The following is a 25,864-nucleotide window of genomic DNA, read 5'->3' on the forward strand; positions in this document are numbered from 1 at the left end:
AATTATAGCTGGATATTAAAGTTAACAAATGTAATACAGAAAAGAAAAACATAAATTACACGTTTTACAAAAAGTGGCCCACTTTACCTGCAATCATCCTAATGTTAAGAAAATTCATAAATTGAGGAAGTGGAGGGGAATAATAGAGAAGGGAAAAGAATACAAAAACTTTTTCAACTTTTAGATAATCGCGTCACGCAAATCGTTTGTAATATCGTTGGTCTGTTTTGTCCCTCTCCGCTCTCCGTAGAACAGGAAGCTGTTTCACAAGCACTAGTCGGCGTGACTTTGAGCTCGTGTGTGTGACAGCAGAGTAAACTAACACACATACACACATCTACAGCAGCTCACAATGCGGCTTCTGAGAGCAGCTTCAGCCTTAACTCAACTGCATCTACACAAACCCGGACGTGTCACGCTAACACAGGTGTGTGTGTCATATTCAGCAGCGTTATCCGTGTCTGTCTGTCTGATGTCTCTCTCTCTCTCTGTATGTGTGTGTGTGTGTGTGTGTGTCAGGTGCTGATCAGTAGCTGTCGCCGGTGCTCGAATGGCTTCACACCGAACGAGCGGATCCGGAACATCGGGATCTCGGCGCACATCGACTCCGGGAAGACCACCCTGACCGAGAGAGTGCTCTACTACACCGGCAGAATAGCAGAGATGCACGAGGTCAGCGACACACAGCCTCTTTCTGGCCTCAAACCAGTGCTGTCCAGAGACAAGCTCACTGTTGTCTCTCTCTCTCTCTCTCTCTCTCTCTCTCTTCAATTCAAGTGTGTTTTATTGGCATGACAAACTATACATTTGTTTTGCCAAAGCAATTTCAGCTGGGCTGCTTACAAATAGTGCATATATGTATCAACAGAAAGAAAAATAATAATAATGTATAAAAGTATTTAGCATGTAGTACAAAATGAATTACTAATGTAAGTATATAAACTACAAATAAAAATAAAATAAGATAAGGGATTAGACAGATTTACAGAGGCAAAATGTCCATCTAAGTAATATAATAGAGTAATATGGTTTATTATAATGTAGATGTGCTGGAAACATCAGATCAGGGCAGATTGAGTGTTTTCTCTTCTATGGTGACAGGCAGACAAACACACAGCAGTTCTTGTGTTCTCCTAACAGATAGGGCAGTTTCTCCTGGTTTGAAAGAGGTTTAAATGTGGGATGGATCTGCTGTATTTGATCAGAGAACACTGTCCGTATATATCTGGTCAATGTGCTTCTCAGCTTCTTATCTGACACTGTGTACAGATACTCTGCCATACTGTACTCTCTCTTTAGGGCCGAATAGCACTGCATTTCACTCTGTTGTTGTGTTTGGGTTTGTACACTCTCTCTCTCTCTCTCTCTCTCTCTCTCTCTCTCTCTCTCTCTCTCTCTCTCTCTCTCTCTCTCTCTCTCTCTCTCTCTCTCTGTGTCTCTCTCTCACGGTCTCTCTGTGTGTGTGTGTGTGTGTGTCAGGTGAGAGGGAAGGATGGAGTGGGAGCGATCATGGACTCGATGGAGTTGGAGAGACAGAGAGGAATCACTATCCAGTCCGCTGCCACATTCACCATGTGGAAAGATCACAACATCAATATCATCGACACACCAGGTAACAATCCCATGAACCCCAGCACTGAGAAATGCTGGAGAGTATATCAGATAACATACTCCCAGCTGACAGGGAACATTCTTCCAAAGTTATCTGCAAAATGTTCTTCCAGTAATGTAAAAGAAATCACCTCTGCAGTGAATGGGTGCCGTCAGAATGAGAGTCCAAACAGCTGATAAAAACACCACAATAATCCACACCACTCCAGTCCATCAGTTAACATCTGGAGTTAACATCTGGAGAAGACTTTGCTTCTGGCTAAATATGAGTCCTAATAGAATGTTCATTCAAAGTTATCTGCTCTTTAAACGTTACATGTTGAACTGAATACGAACAGACAATGTTATACATGGCATATGTGTTCTTTTAGTTGAGTTTTTCTAATTATTATTATTATTATTATGTTTTTATATACATTACTACTTGTTTCAAAACGTTCAGAGAACATTAACGAGAGGCGCTCACATATTTGCAAAATGATTAGATGGAAGGTTCCTTTAATGTTTTCTCTGATGTTTTTTAAACTTTATAAAAACCAGGATGTTTTGGACTTTCAGGGAACAGTCAGAAATTATGTTTTATTTAATGGGAATCTTAGAAAACATTTTTAAAACATATTTTAGTTAGCAGGGCTATTGAATGTGTAATTCAGTGACACAACCTTCATTTCCAGTGAAAAATAACTTTCCTGGTAAAATAAAGGTAATAATAATTCAGTGATGGAGTCAGTTTAATGTACTAATGTACTTATACTGAATCTGAAGGCACACAGAAAACAGCTTGAACTATAGCGTGCACGCTGCGTACGGTTAGATGTGCTTGGGTCGTGTCTAGTGTGCAGTATCATGTTCTGATCGGTCGCTAGGTCACGTGGACTTCACGATCGAGGTGGAGCGGTCTCTGCGAGTATTAGACGGGGCTGTGCTGGTGCTGTGTGCCGTCGGAGGAGTGCAGTGTCAGACCATGACCGTCAACCGGCAGATCAAGCGCTACGCTGTGCCCTTCCTCACCTTCATCAACAAACTGGACCGACAGGGCGCCAACCCCAGCCGAGCGCTGCAGCAGCTCAGGTCAGGCCTCCAGAGATCATGCATCACACACTTTCAGCTTCAGCAACTCTTTATGTGGTTTAAACTGTGTAGGAAGGTGCTTAAAGGAATAGTTTACCCAAAAGCTCACTTACTCACCCTCATGTCATTCAAACCCTTAAGCCTTTACTTCAGCAGTCAGACAGATAGACAAGGGTTAGACTCTGTAGAACAAGTATATGTGCCATATTTTAAAATATTATGTATAGAAAAAAATGTACACTAATATATTCAATATGAAATGAAATATTATAAAAAATATATTTTATATATACATTTTTTGCATTTATTATATATTATATATGTCCCTGCAGCACAAAAGCAGTCATGAGTAACACAGGTATATTTGCAGCAATAGCAACAATACATTATATGGATCAAAATTATACATTTCTCTTTTATGACAAAAATCATTAGGATATTAAGATCATGTTCCATGAAATATATCACTTACTGTAAATGTACTGTAACTTCATTTTTGATTAGTAATATGCATTGCTAAGAACTTCATTTGAACAACTTTAAAGGAGATTTTCTCAATATTTAGATTTTTTTGCTCCCTCAGATTCCAGATTTTCAAATAGTTGTATCTCAGACAAATATTATCCTATCCTAACAAACCATACGTCAGTGGAAAGATTATTTATTCTGCTTTCAGATGATGTACAAATCTCAAGTAAAAAAAAATTGACACTTAAGACTGGTTTTATGGTCCAGGGTCACATATATTATTATAATAATTTATATATTGATTATAAATGAACAATTATATGTATGTGTATGTGTGTGTATATATATATATATATATATATATATATATATATATATATATATATATATATATATATATATATATGTATGTATGTATATTAATGTTATGTATGTAATGTTTTTTCAGGACTAAACTGAATCATAATGCAGCGTTTGTCAACATTCCCATCGGTCTGGAAGGAAATCTGCGAGGGATCGTTGATCTGATCGAGGAGCGCAGCATCTTCTTCGAGGGCCCTTTCGGGTAAAGCGTGGCCTGATGCTTTACTCTGTAGCGCTTTCTATCTGGAGATGTCCTGTCAGTGTCCTCTCCTCTGGTCTCCATGTGTTTGTGGTTTCTCTCGCAGGCAGAGCATTCGTTTCGATGAGATCCCGGCAGAGATGCGCGCCGAGGCGGCTGACCGCAGGCAGGAGCTGGTGGAGTGTGTGGCGAACGCCGATGAGACGCTGGGAGAGATGTTCCTGGAGGAGAAAGTGCCCACTGTGACCGATATCAAGGTCTTTCACATGATGTTCAGTTATCTGAAGCTCTGTTTCAGTCCCTAGTGATCCCTGTTTGCTTCCTACACAGACAGCATCTGATTGCACTTCAGTTTGAGTCGTTCTTACTATGTAATTACACAAGTTCTGTCTGATATTACTTAACAATGTGTACTTATTATAGATTTAGAGTTACTTCTAATTATTTATCATTTACATTCATTACTACAGTTAGTATGTGCAACGAGGACAATGTAGAATAAAGTGTTACCCAGCATCCTAATCAAAGATACACCTTCATAAGATAGGCATCAACACAATTATATTCCACATGAATAAGTTTGATTTGGACTCACAGTTGATTTGGACTCTCATTCTGACGGCACCCATTCACTGCAGAGCATCCATTGCTGAGACACTGATGCAGAGACACATTTCTACAAACCTGATGAAGAAACACACTCATCCTCAGGCTGTCCAGTTGGAAATGAGTTTATCTGAACTCTTTCTTGAAGTGTTTCTCTATGGTTTCAGGCAGCTGTGCGCAGGGCGACTGTCCAGCGAGTGTTCACTCCTGTTCTGGTGGGCAGCGCTCTGAAGAATAAAGGAGTTCAGCCGCTGCTGGACGCTGTGCTGGAGTATCTGCCCAACCCCACGGAAGTCCAGAACTACGCCATCCTGAACGAGCAGTGAGTCCGAGCGCTGCGTGTGTTTCTTCTGTTTCACTTGTAGCTTCACCCAGAAGACTGGAATCTAGGGCTGGGCGATATAGCGAAGAAAAATATCAATGATATAATGTTTCATATTGTTCGGTATCGATAATTATTGACATTTTTTGTAACCTTTTTTAAAACGAAGAGCACTATAATTTTTTTTTTTTTTTAATTTAACCACTGTATTTTTAAATTAACCCAATTTATTATTTATTTATTTATTTTTTGTTTGTTTTAAGAGTCAAACACAAATTCTTATGTTTTATATGCAGATTAAATAAAGTCTTAAGGGAACTTTTGTCTTGTTTCCCGAAGGCACAGGAGGGCACAATGAGTAAAATAATGCAGCGCATTAAATTGTCAATGCAATGAAATAACTGTCTATAAAGAAACGTGCATAACATCTACATTAACATATATAAATCAAATATAATTTTGTAAATTGCATGAACAATTATGAACAAAAGAGCATCATGTATGCATAGCTTAATACAAAGAGCCGAATCCCCCAATAACAGATTGCCTTTAAAAACATATGAGACACAGTGAAAAGGAATAAACCTCCACAAATTAGTGACGTGTTTTCTAAACGATTAATCTGTTTGAACTTTGCATGCTTTCTAATCATCTCTTGTGTGAGACGCGAGTGCAGCAGTCATATTTGTCCGTCTAAAAATACGCTGAATATGTGTTCTGTGTGAACGGCTTGGCTTTGGATTGAACCTAATCTAGATCTTCTACGCATTGAGCTACTATATGTCTTTAATATTTTGAATGAATAACGCAGCAGCGGTGCATTTCGTGGGCTAACCTAACAAAACATTAATGCACCAGCGTCTCTTACATCATCATCACTGCATCATGCGCACCACTGATGATGATGCACACCTTTATTTTCAAAATGTGTCTGTTCTTGAGGATCGGTGTAAATTGAGTGCTGTGCATATATATGTTAAGAAGACCAAGGAATTGATCCTCAGCTGTAATTCTGGCAAACAGCATGTGTTAAAGGAACTAAAGCTACATGAGCAGGCTGTTGAGATTGTGGAAAGTTTTAAATCTCTGGGAATATACCTGGTTTTACTTTTGGTGAACCTGTGGACAACATTTTAAATAAAGCAAGCCAAAGGTTGTTCTCATGAGGAAACTGAAGAGTTTTCATGTTAGCCAATCTGTTTTGGAAATGGTATATAAAAGTCATGTTGAGAGTATTTTACGGTTTACTATAACAGCCTGGTTTGGTAATTTAAGAGTGAGGAGGATAAGGTTAGGATGGTAAGAATGGCAGGGAAAATAACAGGTCGCCAGCAAATGCAGCTCGAGGAACTGCACTGGTAACGTATAGGAAAGCATCGTGCTGTATGTGATTTTACGCACACACTTCACTCCCATCTGGAAGAACGTATAAGGTTCCCAAATATCAGGACAGTTTATAAGCATTCCTTTGTACCCGTGGCAGTTAGAATATTAAATGAAAGGTAGGCAACTCCTTGTGGAACTTTTTATCATTTTTAGTGTGTTTATAATTTTTGGTGTTATGTTTTTTTGTATTATGTGTGTAACTGTGTTGTATGAGAGGTCAAAGATAAATTTCTACATTGGTGGACAATAAAGTTTAAACTAACTAAACCTAACATAATATTGCACCGTTTTTGCATTCAAATGCAAATATTATTTTAAATTGAACTAATATTAATTTATTCACAATCTCCTCATCACAGGCAGGCCCAGCACTCCTGAGCATGTGTTTGTGTGTGCTGTCTGCGGCACTCATAGCACAGGGCTATATCTCACCTTTTCTATCGATGAAGGCGTACCGTCGATACATACCAAAACCGTTTTATCTCCCAGGCCTAGAAGAATCGCTCTTAAATCTTATATTTTCTTTACTTGGTCCTAAAAGTTCCCTGCACTTCTGTAGCTAATTTAATGTGGCTTAAACTTGTTTTCCCATTTCAGGGAATCTAGTGACGGCTCCAAGATTCTGATGGCCCCGACGAGAGACGACTCGCATCCGTTCGTCGGCCTGGCCTTCAAACTGGAGGTGAGACGGAGATGTGTGCGTTAGGACTGTCAAAAACTGCATTCTAATTTCACACTTCCATATCACCAATATTAGAATCGTATTCTAATTTAAAAGGCATAATTACAGTCAGGGGGAGAAAACGCTTTTGGCTACAAGAGGACACATCGAGCAAAATATTACTAATGACAGTTTATAATGAAATAACACGACTATCTGTGAAAGACTGCATAATGTTTATAAACCAAATATAACTGAGTTGCTTAAACCGCATCATATATGCATAGTTTAAAACTAGTGCTGTCAAATGATTAATCGCATCCACGTTTTTGTTTACATATATGTGTGTGTACTGTGGATATTTATTATGCATATATAAATACACGCACATGCAGCATAATTTTGAAAATATTTACATGTATTTACACATTTATATAATTGATATCATATATAAATATTTTTTTATATATAAATGTTATATTTTTCTTAAATATACATGCATGTGTGTGTATTTTATATATGCATAATAAATATACACAGTACACACACATATATTATGTAAACAAAAACTGACAGCACTATTTCAAACAAAGGGACGAAAGCCAATCACAGAGTACTTTCTTCATTTAAAAACATGAGATGCCTTGCGACAGAAACCCCCACGATAAAGTCTTTCTAAACATGTCTCTCTTGTTTGAGATGCGAGTGCAACGCTGATAGACGTCCCTCTAGAGAATGCTATAAATATGAGTTCTGTGTGAACGGCTTGGTTTCAGTTTTGACGTAAACGGCATCATCTCTGCATCAATGTTCTGTTTCTCTGCAATGTTTTGAATGAACAACATAGCAGCACCGCATCCAGTGGCTTCAGCTGGATAGGCTAAAAAAAAAAGCATTAAAATGTAACACTTACATCGTCATTGCATTTTGAGCACTGCTAACTCTGCCTGACGCACACCTAAAATTCAAATGCTTCGAAAGTGGATTTTTATTTTAAATTCGACAAATATTCTAAATGGAAATGTGTTTTGACAGCCCTAGTGTGAAGTGAGTTGTTCTCAGCGGTGTCTGATCTGTGGCGTGTGTGCAGGCCGGGCGCTTCGGGCAGCTGACGTACATGCGTGTGTATCAGGGCTGTTTGAGGAAGACGGAGTACATCCACAACACCCGCTCGGGGAAGAGGGTGAGGGTCCAGAGACTGGTGCGGCTCCACGCCGATCAGATGGAGGTGAGCCGCGTCTGCTGCAGCTCAGTCCAGTGTTTCTGCAGTCAGGAGTCTGTAGTGTGTGTTTGTGTGCTCTTCAGGACGTGGAGGTGGTGTATGCAGGCGATATCTGCGCTCTGTTCGGCATCGACTGCGCCAGCGGAGACACCTTCACCGCCCGCACTAATGCCAACCTCTCCATGGTATGTTACCAACATCAACAAAAATATGAAGCACATTTTAAAGACTTCAAATTTGTTTTGCATTAATTTCATGGCATTTAAGCACATTTTATCTATTTATATCTGTTAAAGTGTAATGTATTTCTGTGATCTGCAGCTGTATTTTCAGCATCATTACTGCAGTCTTCAGTGTCACATGATCTTCAGAAATCATAATAATATACTGATTTACTGCTCAACAAACATTTCTGATTATTATCAATGTTGAACACAGTTGTGCTGCACTATTTTTGTGGAAACTGTGATACATTTTATTTTTCAGGATTCTTTTGAATAGAAAGTTCAAAAGAACAGCATTTATTTTTAATATAATCTTTTGTAACATTATTAATGCCTAGTTTGATCAATGTAATGCGTTATTGCCAAGTAAACATTCTCTTAATAAATTTAATAACTCTTAAATAATAATAAAAATCATTTGATATCAGATACATATACAAACAAAAGTGAAATGATTGATTTAGTATTAATTTTCACTCTGTTTTGGCAGAATTTGAGCTAAAGTCAGAGGAAAAAAGAAAAATAAGTTGATTTTGAATCAGTTTTTATATTTTTCATTTTAAATTTATTTGTAAAGTTTGTCTTTTTGTTGTGTTTTTGTAATTTTTAGCAGATTTTGTATATATATATATATATATATATATATATATATATATATATATATATATATATATATATATATATATATATATATAATATATAAATAAATAAAACAGTTTTTATTCATTTTTATTTCAGTTTAGTACTTAAAATGAGAAATATTATCTGGGCTACTAGGTGATTTATTTTTTTTTTTTCAGTTAACATTTATGTTATTTAAAGTAATGGAAATGTTGTTTTAATGGGTTTAATGTTAGTTTTAGTTAACTGTAATAACCCTGACTATGAGAACTCAATTAAACCAAATGTGCAGTACACATCTTGGTAGTTGTTTGGTTGTAATACTGATTTAAATCACTGCACATTTGTTTTACTGTATTACAGTGAAAGTGTGCTATATCTAATGATCTCAGTAATAATGTATATTCTCAGGAATCCATTCACGTTCCTGATCCTGTGATCTCCATGGCCATACGGCCCTCTAATAAGGTACCGGGATCACACACACTGCTCTCTCTCAGATGAACCTTCAGTCAGAGACTAACGCAGCTCCTTCTGTCCCTCAGAACGACACTGACAAGTTCTCCAAGGGAATCAATCGCTTCACCAGAGAGGATCCCACGTTTAGAGTCCACTTCGACACGGAGAATAAAGAGACCATCATCTCCGGCATGGGAGAGCTGCATCTGGAGATCTACTCGCAGGTACAGGGTTCATCTCAGGCTCTCTGTGCAATCACACACATCTTAATCAGTGTTCATTTTAACAAAACAAAAACTCGTTTTGAACTGTAAGATAGCCTACTGATCTATCCGGCGGGACATAAGCTAACATACACCTGCTGCACGTCTCATAAAATGCTCAAAAATGTCAGTATGAGGGAGTAAGAGAGGAGCAGACATATGGATAAATTTGATGACGCAAGAGAACTCAATTGGGTCCGGTCTTCTGAGTGCAGACACGAGTAACGTTACTCTTTCATGTCGCATGAACGGAGAAATACACACAAGATGATGTCGAATTGTCCTTTTTGATGAGTATTCACTTAAACACAGTCGATTACGTCTTATGTGAATGTAAACAGTAGGGAGAACGTGTATCAGTACATTGCATCCAGTCTTAAAGGGACAGCAGCAGAATTGAGTTGCTATTGTCCGAGTCATTGATGTTAATCAAGCAACAAAAGACAGACATACAATCACTCCCTGCTCTTGACTGAATCACTTTAGTAGCCCTAATAAAGATTAATTTAAATGCATTTATAGAAATAAATGTCTGCTTGATAGAATGAAGAATATGGTAAAACAACTTGTTATATTATCCTATATAACCATTGATATTTCATTGAAAAGAAGATCATGCTCTTGTTCTTTATGAGAAGTGGTTTCATTTAATTTGAACATAAAGGCATGTTGTGTGTCTCACATCAGACCTATAACTCAAACACTAAAATCTTATGATATTTAGTCAACTAAAACTAAAAACAACTCAGATGACTAAAACTAAATAGCATTTTAGTCAGGAGACTATGACTAAATCACAATTTGCTGTTAAGATGAACACTGGTGTTAATAACTGTGTTTCAGAGGATGGAGAGGGAATATAACTGTCCGTGTGTGATGGGCAAACCCAAAGTGGCCTTCAGAGAGACGGTGACCAGCGCTGTGCCGTGAGTCCTGCGTTTACACACATCAGGAAAACACACATCTGTATTCACCCTCAGTGCTTGGAGATCTCATCCTAACTCGGTCTAAAACAGAAACATGCTCACCGTACAGAACACACTAACTCTGTGAACAAGAGACTGATTTCAGCCGCAGCTTCAGTGTGTGTTTACAGTGTAGGGGGCGGGACGCTGCAGATTCTAGAGAGCATTTGATTGGACAGAAATCTGATGAGAGGCTGAAGTGCAGGGTGATGAACCCATTGATCCATATTGGCAGTGAGAGACTATGCTTTGAATGCTTACATCTTCAAAATGCAGATTTTGTCATTATTTTGACAAAAAAAAAAAAAAAAAATTATATATATATATATATATATATATATATATATATATATATATATATATATATATAAAATTACAGCTAGTTGCAAAGACAACATTTCTCATTACCATTTAGTTTAACCTAATGTACTAAAATGCATTATATACTGTAATATATATATATAAACTCTCAATTAAGTAATAACCCCCCAAGAACAAAACGTTAAACAATACTATTGTAAATATTTCATAACTTTAAATATCATACATATTTTTGCTTTACAGTAAATTAAATGTTTAGATTTTTTTTTTTTGTCTATAGATAAAGAAATTTAAAGTCAGACTTTGTTTTCTTTAAAATATTTTGTCACCTAATAAAAATGACAAAAAACATCAATGACTAAAACTTTAACTTCATTCAAATATTACAATGAAATCTAATTCAAAATATTAACAAGAGCTATGCATCAATCGTTCTAAAGTGACTGATTTGGTGAGCAGTGCTTTTGATAGAGGCTGTGATGAACACACACTGCAGCAGCTGTATTAGTCTGTCTTTATTGACACAGGTTTAGCTCAGGGTTAGCTCAGGGTTAGTTGGGTGGTTTAGTAGCATGAGGGCATCTGGGCTGCCACTCCGTCTGCAGGACCCTGACGCCTCTGTCTGGAGACCAGGACACCAGCAGCTTCCACTGAACGATCTCCTGCAAAACACACACACACGTGATCCTCTGCTTCTGTTAGTGTCCGCATGCGATGAGCTGTGTTTGTGTGTTACCTGGGAGGGCAGGTCATGAAGAAGAACCACATAGTCCAGCATCAGCTGCTTCTCGCTGGACTCCTGAGACACATGACAGCGCTCTTCAGTATCATAACCTCACCACGATAACTCAAATCTCTTACAATCACGCTTCAGTCAGCCGTTTGGACACATCTGCTCATATGAGTAGTATTTTCCACACGTTAGAATAATAGTAATGAAAATGTCTGAGTTTCTGCTCACTCTGCACATTCATCTTCATCAGGTGCATCATGGGATGCTATATATATATATATATATATATATATATATATATATATATATATATATATATATATATATATATATATATATATATATAAAATTTAAACAAAATATAAGAATATATTATTTCAGCTAATTGCCAAAGCAACATTTCTTATTTTCATTTAGTTTAATTTGACGTACGAAAATAACTAAAATGCACCGATACGAAATTCCTCCGCTGATACAGATTATTCAGCATGATCTCTGCCTATATCTGATATAGTTTGGCTTTCTTAAGGAAATAAAGAATCTCCCAACTAATGCTGTAAAGTATACAGGGAGGTTAAAATGAACAACAACACTATTATATTCAGACATAATCTCTCAAATAAAGACATTTGGACATAACTCAATTGAACATGAGGTAGTTTTCAAATAACCTTGTCTTCATGAGAGATTTATTGAAACATGCATATATATATATAATTATCAGTAATTAAGCTTAAGTATTTTTTATAGCTAACTAACGAACTGTGAACAATGAATAACTTTCCTGAGGTAAAGCGACACTGATCACAAACTGTTTTATTGATGTCTTTCTTTCAGTTGAAACACTGATTCATCGTTTATTAGTTTAGTTTAACAGCTTCATTCATCTTTATTTTGCACTATAACTTAAAGTGGAAGAGGCTCTTGTTTGAACTGAAGCTGCTACAGGGATCTGTCACGACACATTTAAGTGCATCAAAACAGTATTTATTTTCATTTTGTTATAAAATGTGCAGGATTTGAAAGCTGAGAGTTTCTTATCAGAAGTAACAAAGCACAAAGCTTGTTGTGATAATTAGACTGGAGGTGCGTTACAGATGCACACAATGTGTTGTGAAGGGAAATCTGTGCCAATACTAGCCAATACATTGGTGCATCCCTAATAAAAACAACAAAAACATGCAAATACTAAAACTAAAATTAAAACGAAAACAGAAAATACAAAAAAACTTAATATTAATGATAAATCTTAACGATATTAAAATAACGCATGATGATTCTTCTCCTTCACTAAACCTACATATAAGAAATATGTATGTAGTGTAGTAGACATAACTAATACTCCTCTACCTCCACTGATTTTGGGGCATCTGACCAGAAGCCTGTAGATGTGAAGCTCATGAGTGTGTCCAGAGCTGTGTGTGTGTGTTTGATCCTGCAGCACTGACCCGCTGTGTGACGCTGGCCACCTGAGCCATGTTGAACTCTGTGTTCTCACTGGACTCTCGGAGCATGATGAAGGACGCGGCCACACGAGCCAAACGCCAGAACGGCTGCATCTCCTCGCTCATGTTACCGTAGCTGTCTGCACACACCACAGAGAGAGAGGCTGCTGCAGTGCATTGTGGGACTGTGGTGTCAGGTGTACACTTCGTGTAGCACATTTTACCAATGCCAAACCACATCGATCTTAATAACTACTATTGATTTTGTATTTAATCATATATCAGAGTCTATCAGAGCAAAGTCTATGAGAACCTGACACCTTGCACTTCTGGAGACTTGCAGTTCTGATGGTGCTGGAGACTAAATGGTTCCTCACCTACTTCTGCATTCTTTTGCAGGTCACGTGTCTTTTCTTCTCCACCCGTTTTTTTCTGACCCCGCTGACCCAATGAGCATTTCACTGTCCAATGACCATGTCTTAACTTTGCTAATTCTAGTATTGCATCCTTCTCATGGGCATTTAGTAATTTTTGACTTGGAGTTAAATCTCTTTTTTTGGCTCATTTTATCTGTAAAAAAAACATGCCTAATAATTATACACGCCTGAATGCAAGACGTTTTTCACTTCCAGCCTCCATGGACAATTATATATCACTTAATTAATAGTAGTTAAGATCGATGTGGTTTGGAATTGGTAAAATGTGCTTGTAAAAAAATGATGATCAGTATATCAACGAGCCTAATAATCATGCACGCAGTGTAGGTGTGTTAGTGTTGGTCACACCTGGTAAGTGTTGTGAGGAGACGGCGCTGTCGGGCGTGATGTATTTCTGGTAGAAAGCGTGGTCCTCGTCTGTGCTGTTGATCTGCTGCAGGGCCTCACAGCGCAGCTGCACCTCAGGACCACTGTGCTGCTGCGTCCTGGGGAACATCACCTCCGCCGAGCACCGCAGCGCCGGGCCCTGACACACACACACACACACACACGTCACCCATCCAGAGTCAGACCCATTAAAGTGTGACCCATTAAATGTAACTATAAAAATATATATTTTTTTTTTTAGGTTTTTAAAGTGTGAATACTTTATTTTAAAATAAAAAGTGAGTATTAAATAAAAACAATTATTTTATAGTAAACTTAAATACTAATATTTATTCTTTTTTTATATATATATAAATGTATCATTAAACTTTGAATCGGGAAATTAATGTAACTTTTTTTTCTGATGTGACATTGGTTTCACAAATCTATTTTCAGACATGTTTCTAAAGACTGGAAAAGAAAATTGTGTTATGTTACAATGATGGAAAGCACTTAGTTAATGACGGAATATTTTTGATTAATGCAACATGCATGTTACATAACAGACTTGCATAAATCACTACAGTAACATTTAACGTGTGCAATATTGCTGAAAGACTCATCTGAGCTTTTATTCACGGTCTGCAGATAGTAATAATTAGTTACCAATATTTCTTTTGAGGAGTGAGGCTCATTTCTAAACCAAAACATTAAAATGGATTTATTGACAGTATGGCAAGCCATTTCAACATTTAATCCTTAAAACGTACTAGTATGTATTTTAATGCAACTTACTTTTTTAGCTACTAGTATCTATTCTATTAAGTTCTAGTACTAACTACTACTAATTAGCTAATTCTACGTATTCTTTAGTTTTACTAGTAACAAAGATATCGGTACTTATTTCAATAGTGACTAGTAACTATTCTACTGTAGAAACACATTTAAAAAATTGGTCATTCAGATAAAGTAGTTCTGACTAGAATGGGTTACACTTTATTTTACAGTATGTGTAATTACAGTGTACTTACCCAAGAAAGTACTGGGTAGTATAAGCAGACACTCACAACGGAGGAAGCGTTATGAATTAAGCTTACTTGACTACAACAGTTCATATCAATCTCGTAACGAATAGAAATACACTTAATGTATAGTTATCGGCACCTTTCCACCTCTTACGTGTACAGTACGTTTTTACACATGAGAATCACATTCAAGGTGGATGCACAAGCGGTTGCCATGGTAATGAACAACCTGCTTGTTAATGAAGCGATACGTAATACTGTATCTGAGTATCAAAATGACTAAATATTGACTATGCAACAGCGCATATTATATTTTTTCTAACTCCAAACAATCAAACACTGATCGGATTCAGCTGATAATAACCTCTTGTGATTTGATGCATCTCTCAACTTGACGCTCAAATGAACAGATCGCATATTATCAAAGTGCTATGTAGTGATAGTGCTAGTAGCGTGAAAATAGATTCTCGTTGGTTTTAAGGATTAAATGTTAAAACGGCCTGCCATGAATACTGTTTAAGCATGTGTTTAGTATCAGTACTAGGTGCTCAGTAACCTAGAGCTCTGCACTGGTAACTGGTCAGCTGGTTAGTGGTTTTACAGCACATTAGTAATGGATGTGAAGAAGCTTACCGCACTGCCACTGGCCCAGTCCGTCACGGAGAAATCCAGGCTGTACTTCCTGCCTCCTGCAGCCACATCCTGTCAACACAAAGGTTAGCAGGCGTTAGCAAACACACCTCACAGGTGCGGTGGATGAAGTCTCTACAGACCGAATGAGTGCCTCACCTCCGCGCTGGCCTTGTGCACCTGCTGCAGTCCGAACACCCTGAAGGGCGAGCCGTGGATGGTGTTGAGGTGATGCAGGGCCACCTGAGCCGCCCGTCGAGCAGGGAAGTGTGTGGGCTCCAGGTCTCCGGTGCTGGCCATATCCTCCTGTGTCTGAGAGAGCACAAACAAACACCTGAGAGGGGCACGGCGCTGGACTCTGAGCCTTTATCACGCACTGTTACGCAACAGACTGTGTCAAGACCATGTGATCGCTGTCAGAACGAAGGAGGTGGTGAAGAAATGTTCAGTTGAACAAACAAAAGATGAAGAAATGCTGGGATCTTCAGACTGTAACAGTTACAGCCGGAGTCACTGAGATGAGAGGCTTCCACTTCCTGTTTAGTGCAGCAGCCCCACCTTCTTAAAGAGACGCTGCAGCTGAAACACTGGACCGTTTGTGATGCAATTAGGGATGGGTTAGAAAGCTACAAATGATGGGAAATGAGCGCTGCTTTCTTCTTCTGAAAACAAAAGTATATATTTTGAACAATGTTGTTAACCATATATACACTAGCAGTCAAAAGTTTCTGAACAGTAAGATTTTTAAAGCAGTCTCTTCTGCTCACAAAGCCTGCATTTATTTGATCCAAAGTACAGTGAAAACAGTAATATTGTGAAATATTTTTACTATTTAAAATAACTGTTTTCTATGTGAATATGTGTTAAACTGTAATGTATTTCTGTGATCTGCAGCTGTATTTCCAGCATCATTACTGCAGTCTTCAGTGTCACATGATCTTCAGAAATCATAATAATATACTGATAGTACATTGTTTCAAGTTTCTTTGAATAGAAAGTTCAGAAGAACAGCACTTATCTGAAATGGAAATATTTTGTAGCATTATAAATGTCTTTATCATCACTTTTGATCAATTTAAAGCATCCTTGATAAATAAAAGTATTAATTAATTTCTATTGACTGCAAGCTTTTGAATGGTAGAGAGTATAATGTTAGACGTTTTATTGCAAATAAACGCTGATCTTTGGATCTTTTTGTTCAAAGAATACTGAAAAAATGTACTTAACTGCTTTATTGATAATAATAATAATCAGAAATGTTTGTTGAGCAGTAAATCAGTATATTATTATGATCTCTGAAGATCATGTGACGCTGAAGACTGGAGTAATGATGCTGAAAATACAGCTGCAGATCACAGAAATAAATTATATTTTAACACATTCACATAGAAAACAGTTATTTTAAACGGTAAACATATTTGAATGTTACTGTTTTCACTGTATTTTGGATCAAATAAATGCAGGCTTGGTAGCAGAAGAGACTTCTTTAAAAATCTTACTGATCAGAAACTGTTCACTGCTAGTGTATATATGGTTACCAACACTGTTCAATATTATTCTATTGTGTGTCGTCTCTTTAGCGTGCATGCTCTCAGCAGCTCTCGTTCACTCGTGTTAGCCTCGCCCACTCCTGACAGCAAAATGGATATATTTGCATGACTTTCTAACATTTACAAATGAAGAATATAACTGTGACATGTCCGTTATGCACTGGGGAAAACACAACGTCTCAAATGCATTAAACAGCACAAATATATTCGCTGTTTGCCGTGCTGGATTGACTGATCCATGATCGACATTAAGGGCTGCTTAAGAATAAGTGTGCACATCAAAATATTAGGGCTCTTTATATCAGGCAACCCTGATTGTGTTCCTCTGCGGTCAGATTAAACCTTGTTGTATCCTATATATTATACTATTCATTTTTTTTTTTTTAAACCTTGCACTATTCTACTCTGTTTTAAACTTTGTTCTTGTATTCAGATTAAGTGCGGTCCACTCCTGCGCACGTGCCACAATATCGACACAGGGCCAGCGGTCAAATCTCTGTGACCATACACCATCGTATCGAACACAGCACTAGTGAATGTGACGTGTATAGTCCTGCACTAATGCAGATGGGTGCTGCTTTATGCTGCAGGTTTGATTTCACACATAAGAAGCAGTCTGGAGGCTCGGGTCAGTACGGTAAAGTGATTGGTGTCCTGGAGCCGCTGGACTCTGAGAATTACACAAAGCTGGAGTTCAGCGACGAGACCGTCGGGACCAACATCCCCAAACAGTTCGTGCCCGCTGTGGAGAAGGTGAGCCATTCAACACACCCACACTAGCTCTCACAATCAGCTGATCTCAGCACTGACAGAAACTACATTGTTCTGAGAAGTACAGGCTAAAAAAAGAGATGACATTTGTAGAAATGTGTGACTGCATCAGTGTCTCAGCAATGGATGCTCTGCAGTGAATGGGTGCCGTCAGAATGAGAGTCCAAACAGCTGATAAAAACATCACAATAATCCACACCACTCCAGTCCATCAGTTAACATCTGGAGAAGATAAAAGCTGAAACACATCCAGCATTAAGACATTTTTAACTCAAATACGAGTCTATAATCATAATCACTCTTCCTCCAGTGAAAAAGTCTCCTGTTGTCTCTCTCATCAAAATCCAGCCACATATTTGTGCAGATTTCTCTCTTGACTCAGAACAGAACACTTTTTCAGTTTATTATGGACTTGTATTTTAGCTGGTTTGAAGTTGTTTTTATCAGCTGTTTGGACTCTCATTCTGACGGCACCCATTCACTGCAGAGCATCCATTGCTGAGACACTGATGCAGAGACACATTTCTACAAACCTGATGAAGAAACACATTCATCCTGATCTTGGATGTCCTGAGGATGAGTGCATTTTTCCTTCAGACCTAGAATACAGAAATGATGGCTCTCTAAATGTTGCTGTCCCTCAGCCTCATGTCTTTCCAAAGTGGTTTCTTCTGTGGAGTGCAAAAGATTTCTGGCCGAACTCTGGCTTTGGGTTGAGTGTGTGTTTCTGTGCTCAGGGTTTCAGGGAAGCGTGTGAGAAGGGTCCTCTGACGGGACACAAGATATCTGGAGTGCGTTTCATCTTGGAGGATGGAGCTCATCACATGGTGGACTCTAATGAGATCTCCTTCATCCGGGCAGGAGAGGGCGCTCTCAAACAGGGTATGGTGAGCAGATCCTTCTCTCTCTCTCAGTGACGTCTGCTCAGAGCTTCACGTCAATGTCCTGTGTCTTCAGCCCTTGAGAAGTCCAGCGTGGTGATTCTGGAGCCGGTCATGTCAGTGGAGATCGTGGCCCCTAATGAGTTCCAGGGGGCCGTTATTGCAGGGGTCAACCGTCGTCACGGGGTCATCACCGGACAGGACGGGGCCGAGGGCTATTTCACACTATACGCTGATGTGAGTCACTTCAGTCACACACACACACACACTGATCACAGCTAACGTGAACCAGATAAACTGAGCATGTCTGGATCACCCCAAAATCAAGAGATATAAAAGTACAAATAATAATTCTACTTTAATTATAATGATATTTTAATCAAAACAAAGTCTATATACAACACTTTTTAAGATTGTATGTATGTATGTATCCCTAATCCCAAACCTAAACTTAACTACCTTACTAACTATTAATAAGCAGCAAATTAAGAGTTTGAGGCAAAAGTCATAGTTTTGTTAATATCGAGAATTGGACCTTAAAATAAAGAGTTTGGAAACCACCAGCAACCAACAACGACCTGATCGGCTAAGAAAACAACAGTAGTTGATGACAGACAAATCATAAAAGCTGTGAAAATGAATCCTAAAAGACGTGTCTGTAAAATCACCAACAACTTCCAGAAAGCTGGGGTGATGCTCTGACAATCTACTGTCCTCAGGAGACTTTGACACAGAATTACAGATGCTACACAGCAAGATGCACCAAACATAGAAAGGCAAGATTAGAGTTTGCAAAAAAGCACAAAGGTGAGCCAGAAGAGTTTTAGAACTGTGTTTATGGACCGATGAGACAAAGATGAACCTTTATCTAAGTGATGGGAAAGCAAAAATGTGGAGAAAAACAGGGAACTGCAATGATCCCAAGCATACAGCCTCATCTGTAAAGCATGGTGGAGGTGGTGTCATGGCATGGGCATGCATGGCTGTCTCTGGAACAGGTCCTCTCAACTTTACTGATGACTTCATGTATGATGACAGTAGCAGAATGAATTTGGAAGGGTACAAATCCATCTTGCCTACCAATATTCAAGAAAATGCCACCAGATTCATTGGGAAGTGCTTCATATTGCATCAGGACAATGACCCAAAACACCCTGCCAGTTCAGTCAAGGAGTTTATAAGGGCAAAGAAATGGAAAGTGTTAGATTGCCCAAGTCAATCTCCAGATTTAAATCTGATTGAACATGAATTTCACCAGCTGAAGAGGAGAGTAAAGGCAGAAACTCCCCAAAACAAGCAACAATTGGGATTGGCTGCATTAAAGGCTGAGAAAAGTATTTCAAAGGATGAGAGCAAGAGTCTGGTGATGTCTATGGGTCACAGACTCACTGCTGTGATTGTGTGCAAGGGATCTGCAACTAAATAATAGCTTTTAATCTTTTATATCTGCCTTATGTTCAACTGCTCCAATACTTATGCTCACATCAATGAGTGGGATGAACTCTAAAAGTGTTGTTCTTTTTATTTGGTAAAACATCTATGTGTTGAAACGGCTAATAATAAAATGTGACATTCTGTAGGTTTGTCTCATATTCATCTTTTAATCATATTTGCAAGTGTCTTGACTCCACAGCCAACAGAGCTATTTTGTCTTTACTGTTCCAATACTTATGGAGGACACTGTGTGTGTGTGTGTGTGTGTGTATATGATCATATTGACATAATAGACAGCTAATGTGTGTGGACCTGGTGTTTTCTGGTCTAGATCCCGTTGAATGACATGTTTGGATACTCGACAGAGCTACGCTCCTGCACTGAGGTAAAGCTCCTGCAATCAATGATTCTTCTCTGAATGTTATTTTATGAGAAAAAAACTAAACTGTCTTTGTAATCTTTCTTTAAATTGCTATAGTTCCCTGTGAAATGCACAATCAGCTTCTGATGAACAAAACCAAGTCCTGATTGTTGTGGCCGGAGTTTCATGTTGACATGAGTGTCAGAGCTCGGTCAGGGTCTCATTCCTGTGTGTGTGTGTGTGTGTGTGTGTGTGTGTGTTCAGGGTAAAGGCGAGTACACCATGGATTACAGCAGATATCAGGCCTGTCTGCCCTCCGTTCAGGAAGAGCTCGTCAACAAGCACTTGGAGGCCACGGGACAGCTGCCCGCCAAGAAGAGCAAATGGAAAAACTGATGCGCACACACTTCAGCTCTGTCAAGGACTTCCTGACAATGTTTATCACAGGCCAAGACGTCCGGCCTGACGAGAAGGCCACCAGTGATTTTAAATACAGCAGAGATCAGCTTTGGCTCGGACGGTTTGGTGGTGCACTGTAAATGTGTTTGTACAGTGAATGTTTGCAAATGTAGTAATTATTATAAAATCATGATCTGTTTTAACTCACCGTCTGAGTCCAATGTACAATATTTAATTTTAAAACTGAGGGGGGGGGACCTGAGGTGTTAAACAGATGAAGAAATAACACAGACTTGCGTTGAAGGAGAAACCTGAACCATATCCAGACAGCAGTGGGTTTCCAGAAACCGGGTTGTGCCGCACACCCGGGTAACTAAATGGGTAACATTAACTTTTCTTCCAAAAACTGAGGTAACTATCAGGGAGTGTAAGTGATCATAGTCAGCAGCTTATTCTGTGAACTTGAGCTGATCCAGAGTCAGTTTTCAGTACGAGTTAATGAGACTCCATTAGGTTTGACAGATTCGCACACTATTATATAGTTCATTTTGGAATTATTATAACATGAAGCAATGTTCATTTTAATTTATTCTCATCTCACACATTAGCTATGTTTCCATTCATCAGTTTTAAGGAGAATTTTGGGATATTGCATAAAAAATGCTGGATGGAAAAAGGATAAATTCAAAATATGTGCATATGCAGTTAACCGATTAATTTCGAGTCTCGGGCCGGCAGGGATTGTAGGTGGGGGGAGTGACTGTCCAGCGCTCTCTCCACCCTCAATACCACGACTGAGGTGCCCTTGAGCAAGACACCGAACCCCCAACTGCTCCCCAGGCGCCGCAGCATAAATGCCCACTGCTCCGGGTGTGTGTTCACGGTGTGTGTGTGTTCACTGCTGTGTGTGTGTGTGTTCACTGCTGTGTGTGTGTGTGTGTGTGTTCACTGCTGTGTGTGTGTGTGTGTGTGTGTGTGTTCACTGCTGTGTGTGTGTGTGTGTTCACTGCTGTGTGTGTGTGTGTGTGTGTGTGTGTGTGTGTGTTCACTGCTGTGTGTGTGTGTGTGTGTGTGTTCACTGCTGTGTGTGTGTGTGTGTGTGTGTGTGTGTTCACTGCTGTGTGTGTGTGTGTGTGTGTGTGTGTGTGTGTTCACTGCTGTGTGTGTGTGTGTGTGTTCACTGCTGTGTGTGTGTGTGTGTGTTCACTGCTGTGTGTGTATGTGTGTGTTCACTGCTGTGTGTGTGTGTGTGTGTGTGTGTGTGTTCACTGCTGTGTGTGTGTGTGTGTGTGTGTGTGTGTGTGTGTGTGTTCACTGCTGTGTGTGTGTGTGTGTGTGTGTGTGTGTGTGTTCACTGCTGTGTGTGTGTGTGTGTGTGTGTGTTCACTGCTGTGTGTGTGTGTGTGTTCACTGCTGTGTGTGTGTGTGTGTTCACTGCTGTGTGTGTGTGTGTGTGTGTTCACTGCTGTGTGTGTGTGTGTGTGTTCACTGCTCTGTGTGTGTGTGTGTGTGTGTGTGTTCACTGCTGTGTGTGTGTGTGTGTGTGTGTTCACTGCTGTGTGTGTGTGTGTTCACTGCTGTGTGTGTGTGTGTGTTCACTGCTGTGTGTGTGTATGTGTTCACTGCTGTGTGTGTGTGTGTGTGTGTGTGTGTGTGTGTTCACTGCTGTGTGTGTGCCCGTTGGATGGGTTAAATGCAGAGCACTAATTCAGAGTATGGGTCACCACACTTGGCAGTATGTCACTTCACTTCACTTCAGATTGTTTTGGCTGATAAGATGTGCATAAACTACGAAGGAAACACCTTTACAGAATAAATTCCTTGATGCCCATCAAAGAAGTCATGTGACTTTGCCTCAACAGATCATGTGATTGAATAACTGAACTAACCAGTGCACTGATCTCATCACACACCATCTCAAATGCTTTATTAATTTATTATTTTTAATGATTTGGTATAATTGCCTGTCAAACTCACACAATTGTTTTCCCAAACATCAGGCATCAGAACGCAAGATGGCACAACAGCGCTTGTTAGTGCGTCTCATTATTATATATGAAAAAACATCTACAGTGGCTTCTCCTATTGCAACTTCTATTTTTCTTAATGATATCTGGTGTCAGAGGAATTTCTTATTTTGTGGTTTATCCGCAAATGATTTATGAATGTTCCAATTTTGCTAGTTAAATTCCAACTTTGGATGGAAACATAGCTATTGTGGATCTGCCTTTTTTTCTCTTTTTTTTCTATTTAATGTATTTCGTTAACAATATATGTGACACATCTCACCTTAACAAACGTCAAAGAAAAATGGCCAACCATAAAAACGTCTTCTGTGTGTCCAAAAGCATGTACGGAGTAAAAATGTAAGGATTTTTTTGTCAGAGCACTTATACTTAATTTCAACATTATTTTTTTATTTTTACACCAGACATATCAGTTCACAATATCGGTTATTGGTTTACTTGATCTAATCAGTACCAGCATTGGCCCTGAAAAACAATTATCGGTCAACCCCTAATTGTTGTAATTAAATGATGGTTTAGTTATCACCACAGCGCTCTCTATTTCGTTGCAGATCATTAGATTGTGATGCTGTCTCAGAAGACTGTTTTGTGACATATTTTAGTGCTTAAATGCTGTCAGAAGTCATTGCCTGATAAGGGCAGCGATGAAACAAGTCAGCAGCCTAAACTTTGAGATGCAGCCAATGTGTTGGCGTGTTTACTGTGAACATAATCGTGACTCAGCTTACTCCTGCACATGTTTTTGGAACTGATAAAGAAAGGTTTAGTTTAATAACCAAGAGTTTGGAGATTTATATGAGGGTAAGTTAACCTGCTTACTGGAAAACCCCACTGAAGATCACAGAAGATCTGCACACAAGACGGCAAGAAACTAAACAGAATAACCCTAACAACCACCCAAAACATGGTAACTGCTTGGCAACACCCTAACAACCACCCAAAACATGGTAACCGCTTGGCAACACCCTAACAACCACCCAAAACATGGTAACTGCTTGGCAACACCCTAAAAACCACCCAAAACATGGTAACCGCTTGGCAACACCCTAACAACCACCCAATGGTAACCGCTTGGCAACACCCTGACAACCACCCAAAACATGGTAACCGCTTGGCAACACCCTAACAACAACCCAAAACATGGTAACCGCTTGGCAACACCCTAACAACCACCCAAAACATGGTAACCGCTTGGCAACACCCTAACAACAAGCCAAAATAATGTAGTAACCACTTAGCAACACCCTAACAACCACCCAAACAGCTCACAGTAAACCTTGGTGAACCCAGACACCCGCTGTGGTGAGTTCTGCACAAAGAAACCAGTTTTTCTTCAGAAAGTTCAGCTGGAGTTCACCGAGTCTGACTTCAGATCACAGATCTTTCAGCTTGTTTTACCTCAGGCTGTGGCAGCGCTGGATCCGTGGCTCCTCTGCACACCAGCGGAGGCTCCTGAGACGCGGGTGGAGCCGCACTGAGCTCGACCAGAGACAGAAGCAGCCAAAGAGAGCAGAACGCCTTCATTATCCGCTCTGGAGAAGATCTCAGTCCTGTGCTGCTGCTGTTTATAAAGAGGAGCACTGTTGCGTAACACAAGTGTGAGCTGACGCTTTCCAGATGAGTGTGGACCACACTCAACATCTGAACAAACCAGATCTGACCGGCCCTCCGGGAACACCGCTACAGACTGCTGGATCAGGAGAGGACAAACTGAAGAAGAGCTACACTCACACAGATAAAGCCACTGAGAGCAGGACATCTCTTAAATGAAGGCACCTGCCGGAGGTCATAAAGGATCTGGCTTTTGTTAGTAACTTATAAGGGATTTTTATAAAGGAATACTATGGTGGAAGCAGATATTGAGCACTATTTTGTATCGAGTTTATAAAAAACAAAAAAATAAAAGTTGATTTTGAGGAAATACTACTTCATCTATACTTCTACAGATTCAATCTCATTTTTTCTAGATATGTCCTAACAGATTCATCCATGGGTAGAGATGGACTTCTCATGGGACAGAAGCACTAAATGGCTCTTTCATTGACTCAATGAATGAACAAACAAATACATATTATGGAAGTCAATGGGGGCCAGCAACTGGTTACCAGCATTCATCAAAATAACTCACACAGGTCTGAAACAACATTAGGGAGTGGAAATGATGACAGAATTGTTTATTTTTGGGTGAACTGTCCCTTTAAATATGTACTTTTTGTGTTCCACCATAATAAATATGCCTAATAATAAATGTGCATTACATTATTTATTATTTTATTAAACTAATAATCCACTTCTGTGTTGCTGTTTTATAATTGTAGCACTAGCTGGATGTGTTTGACATCTTAGCACTGCGTTGTTTTGTATTCCCTCTTTAACCAAACCTTTGTATATCCGTCTGACAAAACAGTTTATGCTATTTCATTTATTTTGCATTGGGGAAAAAAAATGTAAACAAGAATCTCCTGTCATTTTTAATTTTTCTTCTTTTTTTTAATTTAAAGCTGCACTTTTTTACTTTCAGTAAAGTATGTTTTTGACCAGATGCTCGGTATCTGCATGTTTGTTTGAGTATCACCTCGCCCTGAATGAGTAATTCTGTTTGAGCACTTTAATCAGCAGAAACACACGAATCATGTCTTCATCTGAGCCAGATTACAGCTCTTTAATCAGTTATTAGCAGCATACTCCTGATTTATGTTTTACTGCATCCGAACAGTCACACACATTGTTAGTTACACACACTTTGAATACTTCTGTCTTCTGTGACACTGCTTCGGTTATTGTTATGAAAGCTGATACTGATAATACTTCTTTCAGCGCTATTAGCAAAGAAGCTGATATTAATGTCTCATTTGTGTATTACCTTACAGTAAAACCACACAGTCTCTCTCTCTCTCTCTCTCGTACAGCGCTGATAAATCCTCAATCAAACCGGTTCGTCTTAAAAAGTCCTCTTTTTCCGCATATTTAGCTTTGAAAGATTCGATTCATTCTAGTGAATCGGTTCGTCTGTAGTCTGGAGGTCTGATTCATTCTAGTGAAT

At 39.0% G+C, this 25,864-nt stretch overlaps 2 protein-coding genes across 6 annotated transcripts; one reads left to right on the forward strand and one right to left on the reverse strand.

The window, feature by feature from the left end:
- The first annotated feature begins 229 nt into the window (after window positions 1–229).
- Window positions 230–21,002, forward strand: LOC306851408 (elongation factor G, mitochondrial). The gene is made up of 18 exons (XM_079387601.1): window positions 230–427; window positions 520–672; window positions 1,480–1,612; window positions 2,478–2,682; window positions 3,599–3,715; window positions 3,819–3,969; window positions 4,486–4,640; window positions 6,624–6,708; window positions 7,778–7,915; window positions 7,993–8,094; window positions 9,166–9,222; window positions 9,300–9,437; window positions 10,320–10,402; window positions 17,539–17,701; window positions 18,457–18,601; window positions 18,677–18,837; window positions 20,366–20,419; window positions 20,660–21,002. Exons 1-18 carry the CDS (start codon window positions 353–355, stop codon window positions 20,789–20,791), a joined length of 2,247 nt encoding a protein of 748 aa, XP_079243727.1. The 5' UTR covers window positions 230–352; the 3' UTR covers window positions 20,792–21,002.
- On the reverse strand, window positions 10,959–25,847 carry LOC306851409 (latexin-like). Of its 5 annotated transcripts, none has more exons than XM_079387604.1 (8): window positions 25,685–25,815; window positions 24,220–24,382; window positions 15,558–15,710; window positions 15,402–15,470; window positions 13,726–13,903; window positions 12,944–13,080; window positions 11,499–11,561; window positions 10,959–11,424 (listed from the first exon to the last, which is right to left on the reverse strand). In XM_079387604.1, the coding sequence occupies exons 2-8, from the start codon at window positions 24,343–24,345 to the stop codon at window positions 11,314–11,316; spliced, it is 837 nt and encodes a 278-aa protein (XP_079243730.1). In that variant the 5' UTR covers window positions 24,346–24,382; window positions 25,685–25,815; the 3' UTR covers window positions 10,959–11,313. The 5 variants fall into 5 exon arrangements, with proteins under 5 accessions (XP_079243730.1, XP_079243729.1, XP_079243728.1 ...); XM_079387603.1 differs by having other exon boundaries at window positions 24,220–24,511; XM_079387602.1 differs by having other exon boundaries at window positions 24,220–24,508; window positions 25,685–25,782.
- Between the last annotated feature and the right edge of the window lie 17 nt (window positions 25,848–25,864).

The sequence above is a fragment of the Barbus barbus genome, assembly GCF_936440315.1.
Source record: "Barbus barbus genome assembly, chromosome: 31".
Classification (NCBI taxonomy): domain Eukaryota; kingdom Metazoa; phylum Chordata; class Actinopteri; order Cypriniformes; family Cyprinidae; genus Barbus; species Barbus barbus.

What these genes read in the sequence shown, in the direction of transcription:
- LOC306851408 (XM_079387601.1), top strand. Translation starts at nt 353, where the DNA reads ATGCGGCTTCTGAGAGCAGCTTCAGCCTTAACTCAACTGCATCTACAC. An exon ending in ATCTGGAGATCTACTCGCAG is followed by an intron (nt 9,438 to 10,319) that starts GTACAGGGTTCA and finishes ACTGTGTTTCAG; the next exon opens with AGGATGGAGAGGGAATATAA. An exon ending in AGAGGGCGCTCTCAAACAGG is followed by an intron (nt 18,602 to 18,676) that starts GTATGGTGAGCA and finishes CTGTGTCTTCAG; the next exon opens with CCCTTGAGAAGTCCAGCGTG.
- LOC306851409 (XM_079387603.1), bottom strand. Translation starts at nt 24,462, where the DNA reads ATGTTGAGTGTGGTCCACACTCATCTGGAAAGCGTCAGCTCACACTTG. An exon ending in CAGCGCTGCCACAGCCTGAG is followed by an intron (nt 15,711 to 24,219) that starts GTAAAACAAGCT and finishes GTGCTCTCTCAG; the next exon opens with ACACAGGAGGATATGGCCAG. An exon ending in CTCCTCACAACACTTACCAG is followed by an intron (nt 13,081 to 13,725) that starts GTGTGACCAACA and finishes TGGTGTGTGCAG; the next exon opens with ACAGCTACGGTAACATGAGC.